The 22,695-nt window shown below is 41.3% G+C and overlaps 1 protein-coding gene across 1 annotated transcript in view; it reads left to right on the forward strand.

Annotated features, from left to right (window-relative positions):
- Nucleotides 1-19,758, forward strand: part of CNTLN (centlein) — a gene marked incomplete at both ends in the record, with an annotated part of 198,071 nt that extends 178,313 nt beyond the window's left edge. Inside the window, 3 exons of the mRNA XM_081318884.1 lie at nt 6,050-6,247; nt 7,706-7,783; nt 19,657-19,758. Of these exons, the coding sequence (XP_081175010.1) occupies nt 6,050-6,247; nt 7,706-7,783; nt 19,657-19,758 (378 nt within the window). The remainder of the gene's footprint in view (nt 1-6,049; nt 6,248-7,705; nt 7,784-19,656) is intronic.
- Between the last annotated feature and the right edge of the window lie 2,937 nt (nt 19,759-22,695).

Below are 22,695 nucleotides of genomic sequence, written 5' to 3' on the forward strand. Positions count from 1 at the left end.
ACCATCGTTTGGTCCCCATCCAGTCAGCTGAACTATCGGTGGAGCATTAGCACCCTCCCCTGTCGGGATATGCCTGCAAATGGCAGAGGACGGAGGAGGAGAAGCTGGCCATCCAAACACACACACCGGTGAGAAGACGCCAGCAGCTGGGCGGGGCTGACCGACTCGACTGTTCTTTGCTGGGCCGAGTCGAACGGAGTTGAGTCAAATGAACTAGAACCGGAGCCAAACACTGCTTGTACATTTTGCTATGGGACCTGGGCTGTGGCGGGGGGGGGGTCAGGGAAAGGGGCTTTTGATATCGTGGCTCCCCCCTCTCCGCCACTCAGCGAGCTTGGCTCTACAGATGCTGTGGACCTGGTGGCGCTATTGCTGCGGCTATGGTGCCTGCTGTTGCTGTTGCCTTGGTGCCTGCTGTTGTGCTCGCCTCCTCCCCCCTTTTTTGCCAGCTGCAGCTGTTCTTGCCATCGTGGCTGAACCCGTTGTTTTGTGTCTGCCGCGATGGGCTGCCGTTACTGTCATCGGGCTGTCCCCTGGCCACCTTTATTATGGCTTCCGCTGTCGCCGCTGGTGATCGTTACCACGATTTTGGCTTTGGGATCTGCCACAGGCTGACTGAACTTTTTATTGATTCCATCTGCTGGCACCCTTCATTGTCTGATGTTACTGTTTCCCTTTTTTATGCCAGCGTACACTGCAGCAGAACTTTACTCGCTGTGAGATTCCCCCCTCTCGCAGGAGCGTCCATCTGTTTTACGGAAGATCTTCCTTGATGATGGGTTGTGGGACCTCGAGAGATGGCATGCCACAAAGAGGAACCTGACAGGATTTTTACTAAGATTTTTAAACAACATTTTAAGGGGATCCAGGAGGGGGCGGTCCAAGGGATCCGGAATGAACTTGGGGGAATTCGACCCAGACAACAGTCCAGACTGTCGGATGGTCGCGGGGGGGGGAGTAGGGGTTTGGGAATGGATGCAGCTCCGAGTGAGGAGGGTCTTTCTATCCCGACAATGATTGGGAGGGGCAGAGAGTGTGGGAGCAGAGGGCTTTATCGTAATCGGGGAATGGGCCACCGCTGTCTTCAAGCGGTGGCCTGTTCCTGCTCTCATTGCTCTTCTCACTCCCCCGGGGGCATAGGATTACAGGAACCTGGGCTCAGGTTGGTCTATATCAACGCCAGGTCCGTGGTGAACAAGGCTCCCCTCATACAGGATCTTATTGAGGAGGAGAACATGGACCTGGCTTGCATCACGGAGACCTGGTTGGGCCAAGAGGGGGGGTGTCCCTCTGTCGGAATTATGCCCACCAGGTTTCTGGGTGCTTCACCAGCCGCAGGCCCAGGGCAGAGGTGGGGGGGTGGAGGTTATTAGGGAGAGTCTTTGTCCGCGAGTGGCCACTGTCCCTCAGATAGGCGGGTGTGAGTCTCTCCTTTTGAAGTGGGGTCCTGGAGTTCAGTTGGGTCTATTGATTACGTACCTGTCTTCCAGCTGCGTGTCATCGGTCCTGCCCAAGCTTCTCGACGTCTTGTCCGGGTTGGCGATTGAGTTCCCCAGGCTTATAGTTCTGGGGGATTTCAATCTGCCTTCCATGGGTGAGGCGTCTGAATGGGCCCAGGAGTTCATGGCTTCCATGACGGCCATGGACCTGACTCAAATAATTCAGGACCCGACCCATAATGGAGTGCAGACACTCGACCTGGTTTTTATCTCTGGGCAGTGGATTAATGATCTGGGTAGGGGGGATTTAATCATCCAACCCCTGTCATGGTCCGATCATTTTCTTCTCCAGCTAGACTTTCAGTATGACACCCCCTGCCGCTGGGAGGTGGAACCGACCAGGTGGTTCCACCCCAGGTGCCTGATGGACCCTGAAAGGTTCCAGACGGAGCTTGGGACATTTCCTGCTTCCCTTGCCCACGACTCTGCCGAGGCCCTAGTAGAAGCCTGGGAGAGGGCGGCTGCTGGGGCCTTGGATTGAGTTGTACCTTTGCGGCCTCTGATGCGGCGCAGACCCCGGGTGGCCCCCTGGTTTACCGAGGAGCTCTGGGAGATGAAGTGCCAGAAAAGACGCCTAGAGAGCTGTTGGAGGTCCAGCGGATCCAAATCTGTTGAACACAGCTAAGAACGTATCTTAAGTCTTACCTAGTGGCGATGGAAGTGGCAAAGCGTGTTTACTTTTCCGCTCTCATTGCGTCCGCAGATAACCGCCCAGCCTCCCTGTTTAGAGTGACCCGCTCCCTGTTTAATCAGGGACCGAGGGATGACCCCTTGCAGGGTAGGGCTAAGGAATTTGTACAGTATCTGCAGGACAAAATTGCTCAGATCCGGACTGGCCTGGACTCTGACTGAGCGGAATCCGGCAGAGTGGAGAGGGCAGGTCTTGATCATACCATTTGGGGTGAGTTTGACACTGTGACTCTGGATGATGTGGACAGGATCATGCGTAGACTGAGCACTACAACTTGTTTACTGGACCCATGCCCCTCCTGGCTGGTTTCGGCCACCTGGGAGGTGACAGGGGGCTGGCTCCAGGCAGTTGTCAATGCTTCTTTGATGGAGGGTGTCTTCCCCTTCACCTTAAAAGAGGAGGTGGTGAGGCCCCTTCTCAAGAAGACTGCTCTGGACCCGGCCTCCTTGAATAACTATTGTCCTGTCTCCAACCTTCGCTTTGTAGCGAAGGTTGTTGAGAGTGTTGTGGTGCGTCAGCTCCCGCAATTCCTGGATGAAGCGGACTATCTGGACCTGTACCAGTCCGGTTTCAGAATCGGCTACAGCACGGAAACGGCATTGGTCGCACTGGTGGATGATCTCTGGCGGGCCCGGGACAGGGGTTGTTCCTCTGTCCTGGTCCTACTTGACCTCTCAGCGGCTTTTGATACCATCGACCATGGTATCCTGCTGCGACGGCTCGAGGGGTTGGGAGTGGGAGGCACTTTTACGGTGGTTCTCCTACCTCTCGGGCCGCTTGCAATTTGTATTGGCAGGGGGACAGAGATCTACCCCGAGGCCCCTCACTTGTGGGGTGCCTCAGGGGTCGGTTCTCTCCCCCCTCCTGTTTAACATCTATATGAAGCCGCTGGGTGAGATCATCCGTGGCTTTGGGGTGAGGTATCACCAATATGCAGATGATACCCAGTTGTTCATCTCCACCCCGAGCCAACCCAGTGATGCCCTTGATGTGATGTCCCAGTGCCTGGAGGCGGTGCAGGTCTGGATGGGAAGGAACAGGCTCAGGCTTAACCCCTCCAAGACTGAGTGGCTGTGGATACCGGCATCTCGTATTGTCCAACAAGTTCCATCTCTTTTGATGGGGGGGAGGTATTGCCCCCCTCAGAAAGGGCTCACAACTTGGGTGTCTTCCTGGATTCACGGCTTAGTTTGGAAGATCATCTAACGGCCGTGACCAGGGGGGCCTTCGCACAGGTTCGCCTAGTGCGCCAGTTGCACCCCTTTTTGGACCGAGATGCCCTATGCACAGTTACCCACGCCCTCGTCACTTCTCACCTGGATTACTGCAATGTTCTTTACATGGGGCTGCCCTTGAAGAGCACCCGGAGGCTTCAGCTGGTGCAAAATGCGGCCACGCAGGTGCTTATGGGAGTATCTCGGTACTCCCATGTTACACCACTCCTGCACGAGCTGCATTGGTTTCCGGTTGGTCTCCGAGTGCACTTCAAGGTGCTGGTAATAACCTTTAAAGCCCTAGATGGCTTAGGCCTGCGGTACTTGCGAGACCACCAGCTGCCATTGTCAACCTCCCATTGCCTGGTTCGCTCCCACAGAGTTGGCCTCCTCAGGGTTCCGTCGGCCAGGCAGTGCCAGCTGGTGACCCCCAGGGGGAGAGCCTTCTCTGTGGGCACGCCAACCCTCTGGAATGAGTTGCTTCTGGAGCTGCGGACGGCCCCTGACCTTCGGTCCTTCCGCCGTGACCTGAAGATGTGGTTGTTCCAACAAGCGGGCCTGGACTGACTATGATTTTTAATTAGGTTTTTTATTGGGTTAAATTGTTTTGTAATTTTGCATTTATTGTTTAATTCTCTTTTAAATTTTTTACTCTATGTTTTTTAATTTTTATTGTTGTGAGATGCCCTGAGTCCTCAGGGAGAAGGGCGGCATATAAATTTAATAAAATGAAATGAAATGAAATGATTTGTTCACTAGTGCCCAACGTTAAATCTTTGCTCTCTCTCAATGCCTGTGCAAGAGACGGACCTCTCATTTCTTTTTTATGAACCTCAGACTGCATTTAAAAGTGAAAATTGTTTGATTCATATGTTGTGGATTTGTTTTCAGAGTCATTTATATTTACTTATTTATTTATTTACTCTCTTATGCTGCCTCAATCTAATACTTTGAGTCACTCATGGATATTGGCATTGTCAAATGCTTTTTTTTTTTTGCAGGGCCTGGATAATTAGCAGTACGTTGTGGCTATTGTTATCACTGTTGGTTTGCTATTGTAGTTAATATTATTTATTATTCATTCCACTAAGCATTTAATGCCATTATGCATTAGCATCCTTTTTTCTTTCAATCCATAACCATCTCTGTTTGCAAATAAAATATCAGACACAGCATGTTGCTTGTTTGTTAGGCTTGGGCAAAACAAAAAACAAAAAAACCCTGCTTGAACAAGCTTTTTTTTTTAGTTGGTGAGAATATTTTCCAAAAGGTGTTTAAAATTATCAGTTTATGTGCAATTTGGGTAACAGGTAGCAGTCAGAATAAATTACGATATATGCCTGTCGACTCTTATACCTTTGAAATGAAACATAAGGAAACAACAGCCTTGGCCTTAGTTCCCATTTTTTTACATATGACCAGAATATACAATATTTTACATATTTTCTGCCAACATAACAATTTAGTCACTGTAACTGTTGAAGTACAGCCAACCTGTAATATTCCAGTTAGATATCTTACATTCTAACTGTAAAACAAAAAGTGTATGTTTCGCGATTAATGAACATCTCTATTATTCAGATGTTCCACTGATATCTTATGAAATAATCAGGAATATATATATCTTTGGCTCTAAGAGTGGTATGGTGGCCTCAAGGTGGAGCTTTCACCTCACAATCAGGAGGCTGTAAGTTCAATCCTAGGTATCGCCAAATATCTCTCTGGGCGCAAAGAGAAAGTGTCTGCTGTGAACTCTGCATAGTTGTCAGGAAGGGCATGCGGCAAGTAAACATTCAAGCTCCATTCATCCTGACTCCACCCCGATGCAAGGGATTATAGGGTTGTTAAAACACACACATACACACACACACACACACACACACACACACACACACACACACGGATCTGTAGATTTTCTGAGGAAAGAGTTCTGATGGTGAGAATTGAGGTAGTTTTATACAGAGCTGGGCTGCTTTAACCAACAAGTCCCTGGCCTACTAATTTTTCACAGTATGTCACTGATGTGTTCTACTAATTTTTCCTCTAAAAAGACCAGTTAGAGATACCTGTTTAGCATTCTAACTTAGGGCCCATAATTTCATTAATACACTAAAGTTATTACAGTATGAATAATGCATGCCCATTGATTTGGAGAATGAACAAAAAAATCCTAGGTGTCTACTAAGACCAGAAACTTTAAGTGGCTCAGAGGGGAAAACAAAATTGAGAACCACTGATCTAGATCAAAACAGGTCTTAAAATAGTGGCAAATTTACTACTGTAGCAGCCTCTGAGAATTCTTAATTGGAAGTTTGGAATATTTTATTTTAAAAAAACATGTTTTTTTCGCAATTAGTTACTTAATTTTAAAATGTATTAATTTGTTTATCAACTGATAAACAAGAGAAAATATTATTAGACATGCCTTGATATATTCAGATTATCCCATGTATATATACATAAACAAACATAAATGATATAGCGTCTATATAGCATATATAGATATAGCATTTCTAGCCTATTTTGTTTGACTTGAACTATAACTGTATTTTGCTGGATTGTTTATTTTCCCAAATGTGTAGGCTGAAATGTGTTGAAAGTAGGTAATTAATCATAAATACTTTTACTTATTTTTATCTTCACAGAGCTTGGCGACTGAGTTACAGAATAACGTGAAAGAGATGCGAACCCGAATCAGATGTACTAAAAAAATACAAGAAGATAAAAAATCTGGTGGTAACATTTCCAAAGAATCCATTCACCGGGCTCAGTCCTTGGCAGCATCAATCCTTAATATTTCAAAAACTGATTTAGATGAGATTCTTGGTGTTGTAAATGATGAGGTAAGTTATACTAATTTGTCTAAGAATTAATTTCAAATCTTTCTTTTGTGCAGAGTGCCATAGGTTCTTACAGATCAGTGGGTTAGGAAATATCAAATTCCTTTAGACTTGCTTTACTTTTTTATATGTAATCAATCAATTTATCTGATGTCCTTAGTTTACTTAAATAAGAATCTCATTTTCTTATTTCTTTTTATCTTGCTAGTATTGAGCTAATATCCATTCTTAGATCTTAATTCTCCTGTTATTTTAGCCACTGAACTTTCAAAGTTCCATATGCTGCCAAAATAAGTATTTATTGCCATCTGCCTCTTATTGATAAATTCTCTTTATAGGGATCGTTAAAAATCACTCCCCATATCTTAAGTCAGTCAGGCCTCCACTGCTATCTAAATGTGGGATATCAATGAAGCATTTTTTGATACTATTGTGAGCCCTACTGCTCACTAAATCTAATTTTGATCTCTTAAGACAGGGATAGGCAGTTCAGACTTACACAGTCTATTGAATTTTTTGCTACAGCTTCAAGTTTCATTGACCTGGAAAAAGGTGCAAAAAACATACACTTAGAATTAAATACTTTTGAGCCCAGGAATTTGTTTTGAGTGCCTGAATAAATTAATTGACCTTACAGTCCTTCCACACAAAAAATTGCTTTCCCCTAAGTTTCCTCATTTTCAGCAGTATAATTAGGAAACTGTGTCAAAAGATTTGCTATTGTTATACAGCAATGAATTAGAAAACAAAACTCGTCCATTACAAATCATGGATCTATAAATCCAGCCTACGTTCTGCCTACATCTGCTTTAAGCAATTTTAACTTCTATTTTCCTGTGCTTTAGTTCCAGCTAGGTGGCAGTAACAAGCTAATTTTAGTTTGATCTTTAAAAACTAAGTGGAGTCAGGCATGGTTGGAAGGGAGATCACCAGGAAATCTTAAAGCTAGGTTAGGAAGTTGGAAAAAATGTTCTAAAAATCTGCACTAGCAACTTTTTGCATTGTTACCGAATACACTATGGATGAATCTGCAACCTCACTGCAGAAAGTCGTGGTTTTTTATACGTTAAAAGTGCCGAAACTCTGAACACCCTTCATTTTGCAATTAAATTAGATGGCTGCTGGTTTGTAATTGCTAACAAAATACAGAACGGTTGAGCTTCATCGGTTGGGGAGTTAAAATCAAGCTGAGACTATAGGACAGCCCTGGGGGGGGGGGAAACAGTCCAGAAATTTTCAGGGAAAGAGATTTTTCCTTTTCCTGCTTTTTCTCCATTTTTTAAGAATTGCTGCTATCAGATAGGGCAGGGGTAGGCAACCTTGGCTCTTTTATGACTCGTGGACTTCAACTCCCAGAATTCCTGAGCTAGCCATAGGGGGTTCTTCTGGTCAAGTGGTGTTAATACCAACTTCACTGTAGCATAATAGACAATTTTTACAGGGATTTCTTTTAATTTTTAGGAAACAGAACAGATGAAAATGGAATATGAAAGTGACAAAGAATGGCTGGGCTATTTACAAAAACTTCTGGAAGGACAGGTACTCAACATTGACTTTTAACAATTATAACCCTGACTGTGGTTTATATCGTTCATGTTGACAGGTACTTATTTAATAGACCCCATGCAAATAATTTAGTACTTACTCTATTAGAAGTTTCACAAAGGGCTTTGAAGCACCTTACACTGAACAGCTGCTTTAGGGAGTAGATCAGAGAGGCCTTCACTTAAATAACCTCCTGAGGCCTATTATTTAATGAAAGAAGCTCTATCTCCCTCTTGGTCAAAAAATAAAAATAAAAATGGCTGTGATTAATGACAGTGATGGCCCATTTGTTCAGTTTGAAAGTTGGAAGGGATAATTTTCTCCACTGTAATTAAGCTACTTGGGTGGGGGAATACTCTGAACGACATCATCACTCATGTTGGACTCATGTTGGTTGAAGAGATCCTGAGCTCTTGTAACAGAGAATTTAATGGTGGCCAGGCCCAAGGCGTTCGAGAGTTTCTCATTCTGCTCCTTTCCCTATTGGTAGGTTCTCATTTTGTTAAGAAATGGAAAATTGTCACAGGACATGGGTGTTAACTGCAAGTATCTTTTGAGAGATGTACTATTTTCTGATGGAAGAAGCTCCTATCTGTTTAGGAAACATTTCCAAAGATGGATGCCTAGTTGAAAACATTTTCCATTTCATCTGGCAGGTGCCCACTTTTGCTAGGAGCTCAGAAACCATAATAAGGCTATAATCTCTGACATGGGTTTGCCATTTTCCAATAAAAAAATGTCTGGGAAAGACATGGCCTGGGTAAGCCAACAGCACTACTCAAAAGCCATTAGTTTTCTCTTCAATCACCCCTTGTTTGCGAATCAGAAGAATACTTGCCACGAGGGCGTCTTGCCTTCCTTATCCAGGAAGGCAAAGGAACTGAAGTGGAGAGGAACTGGAAAAACAGTAACACCCATCAGGTGCAACCCAAGATCCATTGGCTAGCCATCCTAAAGCTAGGGAAAAAGAGAATGAGTTAAAAAAAGTTTTGGAGCCCTCGAAAGAATTCACACTAATATGAGAAGTGCAGGTACAAATTTGATGAATGAGTATCAGACTTGTTTAAACTAATTTGTAAATTATCTTTATTCAAATTATTAAAATGCTTTTTTCTTGTTTGTTTGTTTTGTTTTTCAATTTAAAAAATACTCCAAATTCAAGTCTATTTTGTAAGCATTTTTTTTCTGATAGTCTGAGAGGTTTTGAGTGAGATGGAGGACAGGTTAGCACTATATTTGTTTGAGCTGACTTTACAGATAGAAACTAAAACATCGAGGGATACAGGCATACATCTTGGCAAATGTATTAATTAAATTATTGAGCTCATCTGTATCCTTGGTGGAGAGAAAAGGATCCATCCTCTCATCCGTCTTTGGAAAAAGAGATATTTTTTTTTATTATGTGCCTTTAAAGTTAGTAGTTGATATGGACACCTGAGGAGTTCATGAGTTTCAGTGACCTTTTACTATGGACTTGTTTCCAGTCAATTCATGTTTTCCTCACAGCCAGACAGCTGTTTATTACCATGTCTTCCCGCATTCTCTACAATATTTTCTACTGAGACCTCAAGCAGCTTGTTAGTGGGAAGTAAATATTGATTTGGCATCCTGTCAATGCAGAAAGAATGAAAAAATTTCCACCAGAGGCCCCTCAAACATTTTCCTATCGACATTTTCTGGGCAGAGTGGAAAGCTGCATAGAGGATGACAAGGCTGAGACTAGTTGAAATCCCTGAGGGGTCCAGGGAGACCGCCGCTGTGACCTGTGTGATACTTTTTCTTCTCTTTCAAGTCTTTTTTTTTAATACACACACAGTCTGCTGGGAGGCACCCCTCTTGTAAGTGATCAAGGGCAGCTTATTGGCAGGTGAGAGCCTGCTTTTCTAGTCGTAGCGAGGCAGCTTTTGTTTCAAGATGGCTGACAACACACATAAACTGGATTTTCAAACTTCTGTTGACTGTAATGCGTTTTTTCATTTTCATTTTGTTAATGGGGCGGTCGGCTTTGGAAGGCAAGTGCTTTTAAAATATGCGCATGACAAACAAACATCCTGATACTTCGTGCGCTGATAGCATCAACGTCGTTTCTGCTGAGGAATTATGAATAACCAGTGGCGATTAGCAGAAAACCTGTTTTTACTCAGCCAGATGAGGATAGAACACGTGTTTACTTAGTTGAAAATTTTAGAGTTGACTCTTACGTTACAGCGTATCAAAATATTTTTTGCTTAAGAAGTGTCAACAAATTTTGTTAATGTGACTTCAACTGGAAATAACAATTGTACAATTGCATTCTATAGTTGATTCACACGTAAACCTGATTACTCTGAATTGTGGTCGAGATTTGGAGCAAATGCTTGGAGCAAATACATTTGGAGCAAATGTGTCAGGAGCAAATACTTCTCCTTACTTGGTTAGCATACAGATTTGTCACAGTGCTCTAACTTTCCTCTGTATTACTACTCAGTTGTCACCAGTGTTTACAATGGCTAATGCTAAATAAGATTTGGGGTCCAAGACAGAACTTATTAAGGGTAACATTGATGCTGATGTAGTGATCTTTAATTAGAACCTTAACATTGGAAAGATGATCTACTCCAATCTCCTGCTCAAGTAGAATATCTTTGAAGGATTACTTCTTACCCTATGTTTTGAAACCTCCAATGGAGAAATTACCTCTTTGTCAGGTAATATTTTTATTTATATAGTTGGGAAGTTCCTCCTCTTGTTTACTATGATTCTACTTCCTTGCAGTTTCAATCTGTTTGTTCTGGAGCAATAGAAGAAAAATCCACATCCTCTCCTATGTGACAACCTTTCAGATATTTGAAGATTGTTTTACCTTCTCAGCCCATGTTTTTGAAAGCTAAATCCTTAGCTGTGAATCCCCCATAGGGGGTGGTTTCCAGATCTTCACCGTCTTGGTAGCTGCCCTCTGAACTTGCTCTATTATGGCATGGCCATTTTTGAATTGTGGTGCCTGGAACCAGTCACAACATTTCAAGTGGAATCTGACTAGCTCAGAGTAAAGCAGAGAATTATTTCTTGTGATCTGGTTTCCATGCTTTGGAAATGATATAAGAAAGAAAAGGGATATGTAGGAGGATGCTCTCATTTTATTTGCTTTGCCTTTTAGCCAAGGTTCTTAATTATCCAGAATTACATTTGCACCAGTACTTGAGCATGAGGCATCTGGATTTGTTCTGATATAAGGGGCACTCTCCATCAAATTATGTTGAACTTCCCATCATAGCAAAAACATTTAGATGGTCAAACATTTAGATTGTCCAACTTAATTCAGCAGAGCTTACCACAAAGCAAGTGTGTGTTAAGTTTTTGATTGTATTTGATTTTATTTCCCATAATCACAAATGCGAATTTTGGAGAGATTTTGGAGTTTTAAGGACGACTTCTAACTTTGTTTAGGCTTTTAATCTTTGCAAATAAATACTGTTCACATTTTATTTCGTTTTACAGCCCTTTAAATCGCCCTTATCGTGGCTTGCCAAAGGAAAGTAAAAACAGTTCAGTTCTGTACGTAAAGAAAAGTATTTCCTAAGAAGCAGCCCTGGATAAGAATAAAATGGCATGAAGAGGAATCTGAGGGAGATGGATTTTTTTTATATTTATGAAAACAAGGGCGACATGATACGTTGAGAGGCTTCACAGTATGCATCAGCCCATTTTTCTGGAGAGCCAGAATCATTTTACGTTCCTGGCTAGTGCTGTCTGAGTAAGGACTTCTGTGGGGACTACGCACTAGCTAAGAAGCTGAAAAAAATCAGAGCCTCTCTTTATGTTTTAAAACAACCTATTCAAAACATTTACACGTTTGCATCAGCTTTGTGATATGCTGGCCTTCCTCTCTGTTCCCCCACCACCATTTCCTTTTTTCCTTACAAAATGCCTTGCAGCAAAGTACATGAGATCACTTAATTCTGAAGTTTGATATAGTGTCTTCTTGTGACATCAAGCCTGGCCTCTGGAACATAATTGCCCAACAGTATCGATTTAATTGCCTAGGTTTATTTGTGGACTCCTAATTATTGACTGGAGGTAAATTTAATGGAGAAACCTTTATGAACACAGGGAAACTGCTGCTGTTGCTGTTGTACATAAACGAACCGCATCACGTCCCTTTAGATCATTTTTCAAGCTAATTTTATTCCACTGTGACAGTATGATAACATTTAAAATGTCATAGACATTTTATTTTTATTGCTGACACGCACCGTTTCCGTGCTACGTTAGAATTTGGGAGGGAGCAGTTTCGTGTGAACACTAGTTGTTCTTTATTGTCATTTAAAGATTCCCCCGGAGGATAATAATAAAACAAGCCACACCTCAGGTGTACATTCCCTTTCCACTTGAATTTTCTGTACTGTTGATACTGAAGGGGATTAAACTCACCACCTATTGCGGTTGTTAATAATAATAATAATATGTTGGGAAGCAAATATATTTGATAATTGCTGAACAGATATACCAATATCGATATATATGTTTTGTGTGGTTTTTAAGCTTGCTGTTCAGACACACCGCAAAGAGATTTCCAGAACAAGTCATAAAGATGAATAACAAGGTTCTCGGGAGTATTATGTTCAAGAGAAAAAGGATTTGGAGCGAGGAGGAAAGGAGTAAAAGAGTTTCATCTAATGATTACGGTATCGGTCTGGCAGGGAATAGGTAAAACATGCTTTCTTGAGAATAGGGTAAACAGTCAAGGTCCATCAACCACCTGGTCTTCCATAAAAGGGATCTGGTGACACAGCATCTTAACCAGAAAGTTGGAATCAAAAAAATGTTTGTCCCTTTTTTGTTGTAGTCTGTTTTGACAACTTAAGGGTGGGAATTGAAGCAGGTAGCCTCTGAGAAACAAACAACTTCCACGCCATTTTTATAAATAATTTTTTTTAAAACCCCATCACAATAATAAAAAACGAGATCAGGCTGGTTTCTTCCTTGTTCCTCCTTCTAGGAACAAGGCCTCTCAGACAGTGGAGGCGCCCTGAGTGTGCATTTGTTTGGAACTGAACGTTCTGTCTGGATAAGTGATTATTACATATAACTAGACCTTTCAATTACGTTACAGAGCAATCATATCATACATTATCCATTAATAAAATGGAATTAGCTGGACCATGAATGCTGCAGCAAAATGGTTACCATATTTAAATTTGCTCGCAGTGACCAAAGAGGATAAAAGCACATAAATAGGAAAAAGAGTAAGGCAATGGCAGCGATTGCCATCAATCTGGGACTGTGTGACAGTATTCATGTACTTTGCAAGAAAAACCAATTTGATGAATATGATGGCCTAACATGAAGCAAACAATTCTAAATGAAAGAAACACACAACTCTAAAATTGGAAGATCTGTGCTATGACACACAGCCTTAGAAATTTATAGGCAACAAAATACTGTACATATATATTTATTTTACTAAGCTAGTTATCCGTACCAGCTAAACACATCTCCTTACTTAGGTTTTTTTTTATGTACCGTACCTTTATAAATAAATTGAGTGAAACTATGTTGAGGTTTCACTCATGGATGAGGTTTGGGAGAAAACCCACTCTATACTCTTTTTGTAATGTTTCAGTCCTATTTTATATCTAAATTACTAATATTTGTGGGTGTTTCTTGACTATTTCACATTGGCCACACAATGCCTCCCAATAATGTCGATCCTAATTAAAAGGCTTTGGCTGTGAAATTCTTTTACGGTTAAAATAATTGCTCAGTTTTGCTAATTACTGCAGCTAGACAGAGGTGCAGACCAGCCATCTGAAGAATTGTCCCTTAGTTTAACCCTGTACTAGAATTCCCTTTCAGCTGCTACCCATACAATTGGAAGATTGTTGTATATTTTTTCTATTGCCTCCTTAAGGCCAGCTCCAATTAGTAGAAACATGGTGGACAGAGACTTTCACAATTCTCTGGGCAGAGCTTATAGTTAGCCCTTGGCTTGATTTCTATTTGCATCTCACTCTAGTTGCCAGGGGAGATTTACCGGTAATAATCTCCTAGTGGACTTTGCTGTCACTGAAAAGATTTGCTAGCAAAACATCAGTAGTTGCCTTTCTGATGTCTGTGTCTTTTCTCAAGAGGTCTTGCTCTTGTGAACTCCAGAGAGGAAAGCTTCCAGCATCCTTACATTAAAGGAAGTTTAAAACCACCATGATAGGTAGATCGTGAAGGATCTATTACATAATGCAAGCACCATTAACTTCAAAGCTGTCACAGACTTGAGTAAAACTGTTTTTCATAGCTTTGGGCTTGTAATGTACTGTAATGTAATCTGATCTATACATCCCTATGGCTGATGAAAAGGGATTATACATCATGACACAAAAAATTAGCTGAATAAACAGGACCTGAGTGTAAAGCAGAGAGCAGTGACAAATTGCTCACCACGTAAATTCACATGAAACCATATGGCCATACCCGGAGTATAGGAAAGGAATATTTACTGACTTTTAGATTTTAATTCAAATGGAAAACTCTGAAGACTAATCTTTGACGGACTTAAAACAACTTGTCATCAGTCCAATTAATCTGTCACATATCTTGATATCTGGTCAAGCTGCAAGGCAAGGGGTAGGAAAATGCAAGAACCAGAGAGAGGCCTTCCCTTCCTGCTCTGTTCCCTCTGCTCTGTGTTTCAAGGAAGTATTGGAAAGTGCATCCTTCTGCAGTTGCTGTCCTGAATGATCTCAGATTTCCAAATACAGAACAACCAGCAGCCATCCTTCTCTGAAGAAAATCTGCAGTAGGCGTTATCCTCTTCATTGAAAACTTCCCCCTTCTTTTATTCCCCGGCTTAACATCTTATTAAAGGAAGACTGAAACCGGACATGCCTTTCTTCTGCCACTTATTTGTGTATCTTGTTATATTTTTCTTTCCTAACATGAGAAGCCCTTGTATTGTTTTCTTGAAGAGCCTTGAATACAGTTTTTAAAACGAATAACCACTTGATCCTCCATAGTTGTCAAACTGTCACTTCATTCAGACAGCTGCCTATAAGCCAAGCCTTTGGTTTGGCATCTGGCACTTGGTCTTCCGATTCTGACCAGCTTTTCCCTTCCCCTTCCCATCGGTTTCATGGTGCAAGTCATTTAATAGTAAGCCTGCAGGCAAATTTATTTTTATGGATATTATTTAAAATTTAAAATATTTAACATTTATTTTGAACCCTAAACATATAGCTGTATAAATAGGTGTTCAATTGTTACATCTCAGTGCTTTTTCAAAATCAAAGCCTTATAGCAGTGATGGCGAAACTGCAAACCCAAACCCACTTATTTATTGCTGGGTGCCATCTGGGCGTGGTCCACTGGGTGGGCGTGGCTGTGGTGGTCATGGCAGACTGGGTGGGTGTGGCCAAGGTGGCCGTGGTCACCTCGATGTTGCTCATGGGGAGGGAGGCCTGTGGGGGCCAGGCAGGGTTGGGGGAGATCCAGGAGGTCTCTGGCAGGAGGGGCAGTGGTCAGGAGGCTCGTCCTGCAGGGTGAGGCCAGGCGAGGCAGGGCGGGGGTGCCATTGTCGCAGGGCAAGGTGAGGCAGGGGCAGCTGCTGCCTGACGCCATCGGCCCCCGCACAAAGAGGCCAACGAGCATATGGGGCCGACGGTGTTCGTCAGCAGCCACAGCCTGCCGGCTCCTCGACCGGCGCACTCTGGGGCTCCGTAGCCCACTGCCAGCAGTTCAGACAAGCCACCTCTGAGCTGGACAGATGGCCGACAACTGAGGAGGTGATGCAGTGGGTCGTGCCTGGGAAAAGGACAGCATGCGAGGCCAGGAGGGATGGGACGGGGGGAGGGAAACCAGCCGTGCCGGGATGCATCTGGCCACATGGGACCTCGGACGGCTGGTTGAAGAGGGCCGGCTGCCATCTCCGGGCCATGGCACGTGTGCCCACAAAGAGGGCTCTGAGTGCCGCCTCTGGCACGCGTGCCATAGGTTCGCCACCACTGCCTTATAGCATTTCACCATGCAATTAATTTTTGCTTACATTCAAATCAGAATATAGCACTTACATATCATTTGCTTTGGTAGAAACTAGGATGTCATGTGAATTGTGCATTCCACAGAACTACTGCTTATAAAGACCTCTCAAATATTTCAGCTGATAAAATGTTATTGTTTAGTTAAAATATTTCATTTTATAGCGTAATATTTAAATAAATGAAATGTACCTACTGCAGATTTCAATAGTTTAAGGAACAAGGGTATTTTTTAAAATTCAGATTCCAATAACGATACCAATAAAGATATAAAACATGCTTTGTGCTTGAAAGAAAAGAGCTATGTTCTGGGAGTTTTCTCTGAGTTCTGAAAAAAAAACCCAGTTTCAATAGCATTATTTTGAATCTGGACTCCTGTGTTTGATTTGCTTTTTTAAAAAAATATGTTTGGATCTGGGTTTTTGTTTTGCAGAGCAGTAATAATATGATAGGGGTCATGCTGGTGGAGAAAATAAGGAGAGGGAGTAGCAATTGTTAAGAATATGCTCAAAGACAGATGATGTTCTTAAGTCCAGATTTTATAGGATGAGGCAGGAGCTGCATCTGTATCCAGAGTTACTTTAAATTAGCCAGTCCCAAAATTAGAACAAACGGAGATTGTTTGTGCTTCACCCTATACCTGATAACTTTTGTTGCTGCCATCGGTATGGTTGTTGTGAGGAAGTTAGGATTTCCTGGATTGGATTGCGTATGTTGTTCTTTTTTTCTGTTATACTTTATTTTGCATGTGGATAGCTATCGCATGAATTGCACGTGTGTTTCTACTAGCGCCGATGAGTTTCAGATTGTAAAATGTGAAGGTTGTATTGTATTTTGTTTGTTGAACTTTGACTTGTGATTGGGCATGGTTTTGTTGCTGTTGATCTTTCAGGTTGCATGCTAAGTGCAAAGAGAATGTCTCTTTAGTGGCTGGTTGAGTTTTGCTGTCAAGTACATAAATATGAACGGTGCTTGTTAATTGGAAAGAGAAGCTTCGATAACAAAACTTATCCTGTTATTGCTTTTTCCTGGCCTTCCATCTGTACAGCCAAGCTGGCAAAAATTTTGTCATCAAATTGTTGCTTCTACCGTTTTATTTTAGGATTTAAAAGGAGAGGGTGTAGTTAAAAAGGCCTATCACCCTGCATATATTTATGCATTTCGTGTGCAAAAAAAGAGAACCGAGAAATGTTCAAGCTCCCATGCTTTCATGCTGCATGCAGAATGCAAGTTTGGTTCAACTTGGAACACTCCCGATGAGTGTTGAAAAGGAGAACATTTGAACAACGAACTTTAGTTTGTCTGGGTAGATTTTCCCAATTGGATATGCTCGAGACGGATTCCAATTTAAACAGTCCTCAGCCACGACAACCAAAGATATTCAGTGGGCACCGTGTTCAGAAGAAAGAAGAAAAATGGCAATATATTACTCGACTATTAATAAAAATGTGACAGGCTTCACTGGAAGATGAAGACTGCAAGGTTGCCATGCAAAATGTATGTCTATAAAGTGAACTATATAAGAAGAGAAGCTGATAAATGTATAAGATGTCTGCAACATTTCAAATGCCTGTTATCCTTGATTGCACTGAATGATTAAGATAGAAACAGCTCTTTAAAAATCATTTTACAGTGACAAAGCAGCCTTAGAACGTGATGAACAGCAAGCAAAGTATAGAATGATCACAAGCCCGAGACAGTGGTGGAATAATACATTCATCTAAGAGAAAACACTAAAAATAATAGATTTATCAAAATAAATGGAGGCCTACATAGCGCAAAACAAGTTTGAGAGATTTCAGAAAACAGAGCCTGAAGGAGGAATAGAGAATGGGGACTGAATGCAGAAGAACATTTTGCATTTTAAATAAATAAGAGTGTTTTTAAAACACCTGACCTTATGATAAGGCTTTTTTATGTTTGGATATGAAAACTATACAGGGCAAAAATAAGTTTTTTTTTCTTGCATTGCTGAAGTTAGCTGTGCTTGAATATTATAAAGTTGATCAAAATCAGAAACCATCCCTAAACCCAAGGCTTTTTTTCTTCCAGTTTAACAGAAGACACCTACAGAGATTTAAATTCCATCAAATTGATTTTGTTAGGACAGAAAACCCAACTCTGGGGCTTCACTAGTGCATTTTTAATTTGGCAAGTCGTTACAAAACAACCCCCTGGAAGTAAAAAGAATCACAAAACAGAAGTTAAATGTTGGTTTTAAAAAAACTCCAACAGAAATATATTTGCATGATTTTGACACAGAACACCGCTCCCCCAACTCAATGGCTTTTATATTAAAGTTTACAGCAGTGCTATAGAATACAGAAGGGGGGAAAAATCAGATTTATTTTTTCCAAGCCCAGGCATAACACAGAAATACAAATTTCCCTACATATCTATGTTTTCTTATACGGAATACCAAGACAACACTGTGATATTACAGAGTGTAAATACAGACACATGTGCCTCGTGGCTTCATTGTGATTTGGTCAAGATGACATCAAATGATGCAATCAGAAAAATCCAACATGGCTACCATTTGCCCCTCAGCAGGAGTCAGACATCTCTCATTCAGACGCCTTCTCTGGATTTACTAGCTAGTTAGCAAAGGTAGCTTGTTAGCAAAACTTTGCTGCCAGTGCCATACTGGGATGGCGGTATCAGCAAAGGGCCCTGTGCAGTCTCCCGTCTCCTTGCATATCTCGAGTTACTTGTTTATTCCAAATTCCTGTTATACAAAAGGTCTTGCATTTCTCTCCGCCCAACCAATTTTTTCAACTGATTGATTTTCCATTATTGCTTAATGTGCAAGCTAAGCAGCTTCTTGTTACCTCTGCACACAACATTTGAGATTTCCATATCACAACCTGCAGGCGGAAAAAATGTGTTTGCCCCCCCCCTCCTTTTGTCTGCTATGGTTACAGTTTTACGTTCTCTCAAACGTAGGTCAGGGACCATTTGAGAAATTGCCGGTCGGTTTTCTGCCCTTTACAGTCATTGTTGGGCCAACGTAGTACAAATTTTAGAGGACCTGTTTGCAGGCTGTTCATAGAGGGATCATTTACCGAAGCGAGGCGAAGACTAGTCACTTGTCTCATAGTTAAATCTTTTATTTCTGCCACAAACCCTTCACGAATCATATTTTTCCTCTAACTTGAACATGAATTTCAAATAAAATAAAGCCAGGGTGGAGATACCTCCCCTCCAATATTTCTATCTCTGGTTTGGGAGCGATCTTGTCATATGTCTTCTTCCATTTTCGTCACTCCTAAAAAAGAGAGGGGGGGGGAGTTTTGATTAGAATACTCTTAATTGTGCCTTGATCTCTCGGACGTTATTTTCTGCCTTGAGTCACAAGTTTCACTGGATGCCTCTGAAAGCCTTTGCCCCCAGCGCTTGGAACTGTATTGATAGCATTGTCTCTGCCCCTCCCGAGAGCCGTCAGCCTGTAGTGCTGCCTCTACTTATAAGTGCCCTAGAGATTACTGTAACTTCATATTGATCAGCTGATTGAAGATAAATGACAGAGCTGCTGGTCTTGCAGATTACATCATTAACATGGTCAGTAAACCATGAATGGTTCAATAAGGCGTTTATCTTTTTTCATTTTATTCTGCTCTTTTATCATTTTTATGATAAACGAACAGTTACACACACGAATCAGAAGGATCCATTTTAGGGAAACACTGTCCTGGGCACGAGTGCCATTGTCAGGACTAAGTGAAATCTAATGGCTTCAAGGTACTTAGTAAATGTTTTTTAGCTGGCACATATATATGTGTGTGTGTGTTTGTGTGTTTGTGTGCGCGTGTGTGTGTATAGGCTTCACTAATCATTTTTCTTACTCTGATTCCCTTCTAGTTTCCTTTTGCTTCGTATTTAATGGAAGCCGTGCTGGAAAAACTAAATGAACAAAAGAAGCTGGCAGAAGAATACAGTTCTCTGATGAAACGAGCAGCTTAGGAAGAGCTAATAAACTGACTTTTAAAAAAAGAAGAGGGCTTTCTTTTGCCCTGGGATCCTGTTCATGGGATTGGTGCACAAAAATAGACGATCTATCATATTCAATAGCATCTGGATTTGCTTCCCTTATGTAGACTAATTCAGATAATCAAAATAGATTCACAGAACAAAATAAACTGGCAAGTTCGTCTGACAAGATACAAAACTACTCTCAGTAGGATTTTTAAAAACTGTTCTTTGTGTATTGTATACCCATTCATAAATATAGGTTTGTAATTATCAGTACAAACATTCTGACATCATTCATTTTAATCTGGTATCATTTTTAAAATCCTGATCATCAGTAATCGCTAATTTGTTTTTTATTCAAAATGTATTTTTACTAAAAAAGAAAAATGTGATGTTAATATCAGCAATGATAGTTGGAGAAATATTAAGATCTATTCAACAGATATGGGCTATGTTTTTCAACTACAAAATAATGAAGTATTTAATTGTATTTTTGAAACATATTCTCCAAATAACTTATTTTGAGGTCATTTTTATGTACACCTATAAAATAATAGTATAGGCTGTTAGGAACACATTACAGGTAGTCCTTGACTTATGACCACAATTGAGCCTAAAATTTCCATTGCTAAACAAGGCAGTTGTTAAGTGAGTTTTGCCCTAGTTTATAACCTTGTTTGCCACTGTTGTTAAATGAACCATTGCATTTGTTAAGTGGATCATGTAGTTGTTTAGCGAATCTGGATTGCTTGTTGAAAGCTGGTTGAGAAGGTTACAGATGGTAATCACATGACTCTGGAACAGTCATAAATACATGCCAGTTGCCAAGTGCCTGAATTTTGATCATGTGACAATGGGGAAGCTGCAATGGTCATGTGAAAACTGGCCATAAGTCACTTCTTTCAGTGCTATTGCAAATTCGAACAGTCATTAAATGAATGATTATAAGTTGAGGACTACCTATATCATTTTCTGTAGCTTTTGTTCACTTCCCTCCTCTACCTTTGCTTTAGGAAAAGTAATCAAAGATGACAATAAAAACTTGCCTAGAGTAGGCATGAAAGATTTCAGGATTAAGAGATTGCCGAAAGGTAGATGTTGCCAAATCCAACTGAAACCAGTTTGAGAGATTCTCTTCTACCCAATAAATATGTCCAACTGACACACTTCAACATTTGGACAGGTACACACACACATCTTCCAAAACTATTCATATTTCCACAAATTTTGGGGTGATAATGTTAATAATTACTGATTCAAATCAATTATGTATTTATAAAAATAATTGACCCCTGTATACCGAGTAGTCTTGCTCACACTCAAAAATTATTCTCTCTCCTAGAAACCTATAAGTACACAACCATTCTCCTCTCTCATCTACCAGCAGAACACACATTGGAGATGGGCTGAGGATGCATTGGGAAGGGAAGCAGAGAAAAGGAAAGTGTGTCAGATGAAGGAAAAAAGAAACTAAACAGGGAGAAAAAAGAGAAAATGCTATTTAGACATTACAAATCTGTCTTCTTTACCTTGAAATAGAAAACTTGGGTGGACAAAAAAAAATACCTTTGTGACATTTCATGGAGTTGTCTTCAGTGCACTATTTCCTCTTCCAGAAAATTCCAAAGAGCTCTGATCCTGGACCCCATAATGCCAGCAAACCTTAGCCCTGTAAGAATTCCATATAATGAACGCCTTTCTCAATGTAAGCCAGGAACCATTGAAACAATAGCTCACACACTTCAATACTGTTAATACTGTGTCTTGGAAAGGTCTGGGTCAAACACATAGATGGGGTTCAAGGCCCTGCCTTGCTTATCATTGCTGTCTTTGTCTAAAATCTATTGTACCTCAGTAGTTACAAGCAACTTTATCCAGAAAAACACCAGCAAATTCATCTGGCATGTTTTTGGGCAAAATATCCCTCTTAGTGTTCCTTGAGTAGAGCCACCAGTATTGATTGGCAGGTACAATAAAGAGAAGAATTGACAGGTTGCTACTCAGACTATCACTGTATAGGCTCAAACAAGTTATACTAGTGCCTGATCCTACTAATTCCTTTGTGATTGTTTCATCTCCCTTACATCCTTGGTGAACCATGGAGCTGCTTAGAACGAATGATTGGGAAAGGTCTCGCAAGAGCAATTTTGTTCAGTATCTAGTTGTTTCCTTAGTCCAGAAGTCAACTGTCCTCTAGAATTCATCCAGATATTTTGGATTAATCAGTCTTAAGTGGTTGATTCGCTGTGCAAAAATCTACAGTACATGTGTGATGTGCAGTTTGATTAAGAATATTGACCATAGTAAAGATAAATATTAATATGTTTCATATCTCATCTGCTCCAAAGTTAAGTACAGATCCAAAGTGTACCTGATCATGTATGTTGGAGCTGTGATTACTTACAACAAGTCCATGGTCACCCTGGAAGGCACGAACTTACAAGCTACTCCAACTGATGGAGTCTCATAAATTACTGGAGCTATCCCATCTCCCTGATCTTGGTCTCATGGATGATACAGAACCTGAAATCTGGGAGGACAGATCTCCCACAGGTCTACATCTGCCATTGTTGTCCAACCAGAACTTAATAACACATACAAACTGTGCACAGTTGTTCATCAACAAGGACATGTAGTCCTTGACTAACAACCACCTGTTCAGCAACCATTCAAAGTCACAAGGGCATTGAATGAGTGGTGGTTACAATTGATCATTAAAGTTTGTAGCTGTCCCAGCAACTCCACAACCACATGATGACAAGCTTGGGTGGTTGGCAACTTGCTAATACAACAGTTGTGTCCCACGTTTGTGAGATCATGATTTGCAACCTTCCCTGCTGACTTCCCACATAGTCACAACAGACAGCGATCCCATGATAAAAAAAAACTGCTTTTGGCTAACACTAGGGAATCACAGGGCTGTGGGGA

This window comes from Vipera berus, assembly GCF_964194415.1.
Source record: "Vipera berus genome assembly, chromosome: 2".
Classification (NCBI taxonomy): Eukaryota; Metazoa; Chordata; class Lepidosauria; order Squamata; family Viperidae; genus Vipera; species Vipera berus.